Source organism: Lolium rigidum, chromosome 5 (assembly GCF_022539505.1).
Source record: "Lolium rigidum isolate FL_2022 chromosome 5, APGP_CSIRO_Lrig_0.1, whole genome shotgun sequence".
Taxonomy (NCBI): Eukaryota; Viridiplantae; Streptophyta; class Magnoliopsida; order Poales; family Poaceae; genus Lolium; species Lolium rigidum.
In genome coordinates, this window is record NC_061512.1 from 183,887,691 (window position 1) to 183,896,742 (window position 9,052).

At 50.8% G+C, this 9,052-nt stretch overlaps 1 protein-coding gene across 1 annotated transcript; it reads right to left on the bottom strand.

Annotated features, from left to right (window-relative positions):
* Window positions 1-2,604: 2,604 nt before the first annotated feature.
* Window positions 2,605-7,067, bottom strand: LOC124656827. The gene is made up of 9 exons (XM_047195501.1): window positions 6,832-7,067; window positions 6,205-6,294; window positions 5,985-6,074; window positions 5,572-5,889; window positions 5,147-5,315; window positions 4,825-5,029; window positions 4,575-4,708; window positions 4,404-4,484; window positions 2,605-2,940 (listed from the first exon to the last, which is right to left on the bottom strand). Exons 1-9 carry the CDS (start codon window positions 7,065-7,067, stop codon window positions 2,833-2,835), a joined length of 1,431 nt encoding a protein of 476 aa, XP_047051457.1. The 3' UTR covers window positions 2,605-2,832.
* Window positions 7,068-9,052: the final 1,985 nt, after the last annotated feature.

Below are 9,052 nucleotides of genomic sequence, written 5' to 3' on the forward strand. Positions count from 1 at the left end.
GTGGCCTCATCGACCCAGGCTGTTCGGTCTGCTTTGCATCGACGTATAAACTCGGTTGACCCGACGTGTGCCATCTGCGGGGCTGAAGGAGAAGACTCTCATCATGCTCTTATAAGATGCACGTTGGCAAAAGCCTTGCGACATGAACTTCGAGGCCACTGGGAACTGCCTACTGAAGAGGCATTTAGATTCAATGGGGATGATTGGTTTTTCTTGCTACTTTGCAATGTTTCTAAACAGATGAGAACAAAAATATTTTCATGTTGGGGAGAGTATGGCACCACCGCAACAACATTGTCCATGGGGACGGGAAATCAAGGGTTTCAGCCTCGGTACCCTACCTTTGTAGCTACCTCGATTCCTATGTGTCTGCAACCGGAGTTGGTTGGGAGCTGAAAGGCAAAAATCTAGCTGAACCGGAGCGCCTAGCAACTACTGATGGCACACCCACTGTGTCGACATGGATTGTCCCGACAGAAGGTGAGCTGAAGGCGAATGTAGATGCAACCTAGGATTCAACAAGCAGAAGAGCTGGCATCGGCATTGTGATCCGTGATCACCAAGGTAAACCAGTCCTAACGGATTGGAGGTTTATTCCCGGATGTGCAGGGGCAAAAAATGCTGAAGCGCTAGCATGTTTGGAGGGTTTAAAACATTTTATTGCTCTTAATGGTCGATCATCTGTCCTTGAGTCTAATGCTTGCGGGCTGTTCAAGTTCTTACATGCGATGACATGGACAAATCCAATAGTTGGTGCATTTATAGTGAGAGTAGAGAGCTTCTGAAAGTGTTTTCAAGTACTAGAATCTCTGAAGTGGATCGGGTGAGTAATTCTGTAGCTCATAGTCTAGGACAATTAGGCAAGAGTGGTACTTCGGGTTGCCTCCTTGGCTTTGCTCCGACATGTGTGTTGGAGGGTGCCCAGAAGGATTGTAATTTAGCTCTACCTGACTAAAGCAGCAAGTTTCTGACGCACAATTTTCCTTACCAGGGTACCTAAGAGGACTGGAAGGTTTTTAATGAGGCGGCTTACTTGCTTAATATATTGTGCTTTTACTTCAAAAAAAACTTGTAGTGAGGTAAATTAAAATCAATATGTTTCGGGATATAAATTTGTAATGAACAACACGTAAGGATAGTTAATGCTGGAGCTTAGGATGGACCAGATACATAATATAGTGGGATCACCTGTGAACTTGTAGAAGAGAGAATGCAAACCAATATGTTCAACATTCTATATGTGAGCGTCATGCCAAGTAAGAGAAACAAGTTAATATCGTAGCTTTTGAAGAATCAGATGTCACACAAAATTATTATCGAAGTAGCTAGTGTGACGAGTTTAAATAAATTTATATCTGCAGGATAGCAAAGCGATAGCATGCATGCAGTTAATTTAGTAGCTTACGATGAACCAGCTACAAATAATAATGGTATCTTGTAGTACAGGGATTGCAGAGTAACATATTCAATGACCTCAAAATTGGCATGAACTACGTATTGTAATAAACAATGAGCCAAGAAGAAGTTACAATGCCAACATTTATAGAGTAGAGAATGCGAAACAACATGCCCAATTACTAAAATTAGCCATGAATTAAATAATAGCATGTGGGGTCCGCAGTGTGTTGTACGTATGCCACAGTAAAATACATGTGTGGTCCTCCCCCATCCCTCTATCGCATCCTCTCCCCTGCCATCCATCCCCTCCCCTACCTTTCCCCGCGCCGCCGCTTGGGACCTGACCGCCGCCGCCGATCCTCACCGCATGCGCCTGCTGCCGCAGTTCCGATGAGGTCGCGACCCGAGTGCGGGAGCTGCAGCACGACCTCGACACACTCCTCGACATCCTCCCTGTCGCCGAGCTCGGGCCACCTCAACGCCGCCCATCCCCGACGCCACGCCGACGCCGCCCTGTCCCCGACGCTGGCCCCGTCCCGAGCTCGCCCGGACCTCAACGCCGCACCGTCCCCAACGCTACCTCGACGACGCCGAGCTCGGGCCACCCTCAACGCCGCCCATCCCTGACGCCACGTCGACGCCGCCTGTCCCCGACATCGGCCCCGTCCCGAGCTCGCCCGGACCTCGTCACCGCCCAGTCCCCAACGCCACCTCGACGACGCCATGTCCCTGACGCCGGCCCCATCCCGAGCTTGCTCGGGACGCCACCTCGACGTCGCCCCGTCCCAGACGCCGCCTCGACGCCGCCCCTGTCCCCGACGCCGGCCCCGCCCCAAGCTTGCCTCGCCATGGTGCTCGCCTGCGCGTGGTGGAGGTTGGCGGCGGAGGGCGCCGCGATGAGCAGCGGTAGCATGATGGCGGCGCGGGCTCCTCTGTCGTTCGCCCACCCAATGGCCGCCGCGCCTCCGCCATTTGCGCTAACGGCCGCCCGATACGGGTGATTTTGGAGGTGAGAAGAGAGAGAGGGACATGATTTGGGGGAGGCGAAGTACTATCTATATCAGAAAAATGATCAGCTTCTGTACGGGCCCACCAAAACATCTGGACCAATGGTAGCCTGACTGACACCATGAGCATATGCCGGCCGGTTGAAGGCAGCACTTTCCCATGACCCACTTTCCCATGATCCGTCAACTTCTAGAAAAGTGAATGCAAGCCAACATGTTAAGTATTTTATGTATTTTTTTTTAGAAACACAGTACAAACGTACACGCATTATGTGTTAGTGCCAAATTATGGACTAGATTTACCACACATGCTAGAAATCAACAATCTAGCTACTGTGCTTAGATTCTTCACACTTCCAAGTCCCGCGTAAAACTTCAACGGTTCAACCTGCCCCATAGCTACTTCAGATAAACAGGCAGGTACATCTCAAACAAACTGACGCCTCGCCGGTATAACGTACTTCTGCCTCCTTCCCTGGCTCATGTCCGAACAGGCAGGAGTCCTTCCAGCATCTGATTTTTCCTCATCATCGTCCTAACCAAATAAACCACTTGAGTAACTTTTTTTTGAAACTAGGCAAGAGGCTTGCCATTCATTGATATAGGAGAAGAGAATGGCCAGTTTATGAGGGAAACCAGCCGAAAACCGATACAACACAACACAACATGCCGGCCCCGAGGCCGCGCACCACACGAGCCGACGGCCTAGCCACCCCAGTGGCCAAGGCCGACACCCTAAAACACCTCAAAACGCCACAAGGCGGAGGCAAAAACACGGAGCCGCCGCTCCGACAACCACGCCGACCCCCGGGGCCGCGCACCACCTAGCCGAAGACAAGCCGATGACGAAACCGACACGACAGACAACACGAACAACAAACTTGCAGTGAAGGGCCTCCACAGTGATGCCTCCAACGAGGGGAGCGACGTCCGAGAGCGCCGCCATCACCGGCATCGGCCGAGGCCGGTGCAGGGTTTTCACCCGGAGCACACCGAAACCGAAGACGTGTTCGCCTGACCGCCAAGTCGAGGAAGCCAAACCGCTCGTCGACGCCGACAACCAACCCGCTCCACAGCGCCCTCCGGCCGACGGAGCAACCAAGGCGAGGACCCCAGCAGGCAAAACGACACAGGAAAGTGTCGCCCTCGCCCGATCCCACGAGGGATCAGGGTTTCCCCCGGAGCACCCGGGCGGAGGCGCAAGAACACCACCACGACGACGCCTCCAAGGAGGTCACGACGCCAAAAAAGGCGCCGCCGCCGTCGGTTCCAGCCGCAGCCAGAAACAAGACTTTCGCCCGGCAGAGAATCGCAACCTCACACCCGCCGCAAAGGGCCGGCCAGACCACCAACACCACCCGACGCGCCGACACCGCGCCACAGCCACCACCACCACCAAGCCAGAGAGCTCCGCGAGCACGACCGACACCCACCGCACCTCGCGGAGATGAGAGGCCGGGCAGCGCATCATGCGGCCGACAGAGCACCGCCAAGGAGCACCGTGGGCGCCGCCGGAACGCCACGAAGGAGGGGGCGCCGAACAACACCGAAGCGGAGACTCGAAGACGAACGCCAACGCCCGCAGATTTGAGCACCCAGGACCAGCCGCCGCGCCGCCCACGCGGCCACCGCGGCCGCCGCACAGCCGAAGAACCCGGGGCCGCCGCCCCTGCGCCCATCTCCGCTGGAACGCCGCGCCAAACCAGGGTCGCCACGCCGATCTGGCCGGAGCTCCCATCGCTCGAAAGGGGAGAGGCCCCTGCCCAACCCCGCCCGCGCGAGAGGAGGAGGACCCGCCGCCACCGTCAGCCGCGCGGCCTGCGCCCGGCGGCGTCCACCGGCGGCGGCGAGCGGAGGTGGAAGGGGAGGAGGCGGCGGCTGGGCTAGGGTAAGAGTCGCCCGAGCCGCCCCCCTGGGAGCGACGCGGGGACGGTTCCCCCCACTCCACTTGAGTAACATTACTAACAAATAGTACGTGATAAAATACTAGCTACATACCTGGAATAGACATCTAATCCTTTCCTCGTTCGCTTTCCTCCAAGCATCCACATCCTTGGGGAATACCAGAGGATCATCTTTCTACAATATCACAGCAATAGCAGGGCATGACATAAAAATAAACAATGGAATAAAAGCAGAAAACTTGCTAGGTGGTAATAAATGGCATACGTCCACGTCAGGGAAATCCAGTGGATGACTACCATAACCTCGTGGCCATGAGGGATCGTGGCCGCCTTTGTATTTACCAGCGCCAATGGGGTGAATCATACCAATAACTTCGCTTGTACAACCATAGCATGTACCTTGATATGTCATTCAGTTAGCTCTTAAGATATATTAAAATGTCTCAATCAAGGGAACAAGCCAAACTGTGGACAAAACATTAAAAAAATATAGGATCAAGACTAGCATAGAATACCATTATCAATAGATTCAAGCATATGGAGACAGGTGAGCTCAAATTCTTCAATTTCTCCTCTTATCGTTTTCGAGACTTCAGCAAAGAACAGATTGCCGACGCTTCCTTCAGTCTTTCTAGTACAGTTCAGATGATAGTACCAGCCAGCATCGCCCTCATAAACTTCTTGGAAGCTCACAACATTTTCAACTTGATATGCACAATCCTGATATCACATTGCATGAACAACAATTAATTGTACACGAATAGTACAAGACAATCAAGGCTGCATGCGTGCATTCACCAGAGTAGGCTAGAAAGGTGAGGGAGGAAGAGCGCAAACCCCTGAAAGCGTGTTCTCCTCGTTGTACTTGTCCAACAAAGCTTGAACCAATAAGCCCATATGATCTTCGTCCGGATTGGATCTCGAAGAATACTGGCTTGTGCCATCTGGCCAGTAAAGAGCATCTCGTATAGCAATCTCCGACCATGAAAGTCCATCATTTGTGCACCTGAGAACCAATGAATGAAAGCTAATCAATGATCAACTTTAAACCCGTTAGAAGAAGAGCTTAAATCTGAACAAGTCAGAGAGGAATGGAGGCAGGGGAGGAATACAGCATCTGCTGGCTTCTGTTTTGACTTTTGAGTAATTAGAAGAGCAGTCTATTATGTCCATCTTATAGTTTTATTAGTGGCCAACTTGGTAAGTACTAGTAATTGCTTCTTATTTTCGAAAAGTCTAGGGGAGATAAAGAGAAGCTTCACATTTTTGGATCCTGTAGTTCATCAAGGCGGAGGAATATAGCCATCTCAGCTTCCTCCAAGCTCTGGAACGGCCCACCTAGCTTAGGATACGTGTGGAAAACTTGATCAAGATCTACTCTGATGAAAAACTGATGATTCCAACCGGTAGGTTTCCGGGCAGAAATGGGTGGCGTCGGCGAGTGAGTCGCCACCAGTGCCCGCTTGGAGGAAGCGTCAGTGATGGGTGATTCCCCCAATGTTGCCATGGCAATGAACAATTCGTTGGATGTGAACATATCTGGCTCTTCCAGCACCCAATATTGGTAAGCACTGTCAGACCTGAAGTGGAGCATGATGAGAAGATGAATAAAATTATGGATAAATCCATCAATTCAATTTCGACTAGATGAGAGGCATAAAGGAAATATACGTACGGTTGAGTCAGAAACAGATTGGCTTTAGCCTGGGCTTCGTCCAGGGCTTGGCGCTGCTGAGGTGTCAGAATTTGTTCGTCCTTGAGAGGTCTGAAGTGGAACACAAGCAAGAGTTGAAGAATATCATGGGCGATGAATACAGAACACATGGACAATGCATAGTATCAACCATCGCTCCCCAATTAAGGAGACAGGGAGAGAGAGAGAGAGAGATTCGTACGATGTAGGCTGCAAAAGAGATGAGTCGTCAGCCTTCAGTGTTGTAGTGTCAAGCAACTCCTCTGAGTCCAAGACATTTGGTTCCGCGTGCCTGAACAAAAAGAGGGAGATTGTAATGCAAGAAAAAACAATCTGGTTAAAAGAGAGTAAAGAAAGAAGGAACGCCAAGCAACTTAGACGTAGATAATCTCTTCATCTAACTAGCAATCTGTGAACTATTGTTAATTGGCAAGTTGGGCATCGAGTCAACTTAGTACTTGATCTATCTAACTGGTAACTACAGCGTGCAGTGCTATAATAACAAATTCAATTTGTTTCTATGTCCATGGTCGAGTCTCATGGAGGTGCAGTGCCAATATGTGGTGTGGTGGCACAACAGTACGGGTGACAAAACGACTAACATTTGGATGCTTTGATGAATGGTGGCAGCTAGCTATGCACAGCAATAGTATTAGAAATCCATCGAATTTTCTACTGACGCACAGTTTTATAGTCAGGCATGGCGCCTAATTATGGGTTATTTGCAGCTAATTTTCCACAGATAGATCGGCTAACCCTAACGAAGCAAGTTTGCCCAGGACTGAACAGAACACATGATAACCAGTGCACAAGAAAAAAGGCCACATACAGAGGTGGAAGATGGCTGGGCCTCGCCCGGCGGCGGTTGGAGATGAGGTCCCTGCAGACACCGTCGGCGGGTGATCGTGTCGACCCGTCGATGTCATCGTCGGCGACGAGAACCCCGTCCCTATCTTCTTGGCCGCCGGAAAGACGATGTAGGGACGTGGGTCGGTGGCCGCCTACGGGCGCCGGAGCAGGGGAGGGGCGGAGATGGCTGCGGCGGAGGCGTTGTCCGCGACCCATGGCGAGCGGGCGACCGAGGAGGTGCTAGGGTTTGGAGATTTCCTTGGGAGGAGGGGAACCTTCTCGCTGTTGCCCAGGCACGGCACGGCGTTTTCGATTTGAGCTCCGGAGGCGGCAAGGTGAGCTTCCTTCCTTTCCCTTGCGGAATCGGTTCAGCCTTCAGGGTGCTCCCCGGACTCGGCGCCCCAACATGAGGTACTCCGTAATTCTTTTTTTTCCTGTTTTTTTCCTTCCCCTTTATTTTCTTTTTACTGCTATTTCTGTTATGTTTTTTGTTTTTCATAATCCGATTTTCTGAAAAAACTATTTTTCAAAAACCTGAACATTTTAAAGTATGAATATTCTAAAAATCCAAAAAAATAAAATTGAACATTTTTTAAATTGAAAATTTTAAAATTCAGTTTGAAAAATCCATGAGAAATGCTTGTTAGAAGACATACCGCCATTCATGCCGCCGGCCATGGAAGGGGTGACCCCACTCATGTCGCCCACCACGGAACTCCCATGTCACCACCCATGGAACCTCCAAAGATGCCACTCATATAGGTCCCTATGCCGGACATGGCTTCACCAATGCCGCCCATATATCCTCCCATGCCGGACATACCTCTACCCATGACGGGCATGCCTCCTCCCATGTAGCCACCCATATATGCACCCATGGTAGGCATGTCTCCACCATAGCCGCCGACCATGCCTCCTACATAGCTGTCGGCCATGGAAGCTCCAACGCCGCTGTTCATGCCTCCTTCCATGCCTCCACCAATGCCTCCTCCAATGTCGGCCATGTAGGTACACATTTGCTTCATCACCATCAATTGGTCATGGCATAGCTCTATGTATTGCTTTTGCTTGTCGGTCATGTCGCTAGTGTCCATGAAAATGATTTTGTCCTCCCTCTCCTCGGCTCGACGAAGCTTCTCCATAACCACTTTTCTATCCTCCACTTGAGCCTTGAGCTCCTCGATTGCCGCCAAGCTCTCCTCGATCGCCACCTTCCCCTCCTCAGTCACACACAACTCTTCTATCGCTCGCTTCTTCAACATCTTACTATCTTCAACCATCTATTTTCTTACAATCATAATGGCATCCAATGATGACTTGCTATCATCATCACCTTTATTAGCCTTTTCCTTGGCATCCTTCCTACCGCCGGGCCTCTTGGTCTTGGCAACCGAGTTGGGAGTGGGGCTCCTTTTTCCTTCATCATCATCATCAAGAATGGTAGCATCACCAACCGAGCTCTTTCTACTCTTCCTTGGACCTTCATACAAATCACGGTTATTCCACTTTTCATCATTCTCAAGCTCCGTCCAACACAGGTGTAGAGTGAAGCCCTTCCCTTTCTTTTCCTTTCTTGCCATTCTTCCCCTTCTTTCCCTTCGCATTGAAGAATCCTTGAAAAATGCTTGTCTACATAGATACATAAAGTAATCAATGGATCATGCGACATATACATATCATAGAGAAAAAAATAGTTGATCACGTGAAGCAAACAAGTAGTGAAATTTACCCGGTCATCGTCATTTGTGCCACTTGGGTTCACTCGGTTGACATAGGCCAAGCCCCCCCCCCCCCCCCCGACCACTTCTAACAATCGACATTGATCTCCCTCCACCATCCACGAACGGACTACATTGATCGGTGGCTGCCAGTGGTGTTTGCGTTGAAGTATTCAGTCATCCGATTCCAATAGGTATTGCCGGCCTGGTCGGTGCCGACGGCCGCATCAAGTGAATCTTCTTCCAAGCCCTACACATGAGCTTATCTTCAACAACATTGTAGTTGGTGTTTCTTCCTAGTGGAGGCTGGGTTAAGAACCCTTAGTCCTCGACATCTAGCTCCTCATCATCGGCTACGCCTACTTCATCCTCCTCCACCTTGTCGTCGCCATACTCGTACTCTTGTGATGGCATGTCTTGGACATCGTGGCCGACGGCTCCAACTTCCATTGTTTGTAAGAATGCGTCACCATCAACGCTACA

What these genes read in the sequence shown, in the direction of transcription:
- LOC124656827 (XM_047195501.1), bottom strand. Translation starts at nt 7,067, where the DNA reads ATGGGTCGCGGACAACGCCTCCGCCGCAGCCATCTCCGCCCCTCCCCT. An exon ending in AATCTGTTTCTGACTCAACC is followed by an intron (nt 5,890 to 5,984) that starts GTACGTATATTT and finishes GCTCCACTTCAG; the next exon opens with GTCTGACAGTGCTTACCAAT. An exon ending in TGGATTTCCCTGACGTGGAC is followed by an intron (nt 4,485 to 4,574) that starts GTATGCCATTTA and finishes GTGATATTGTAG; the next exon opens with AAAGATGATCCTCTGGTATT.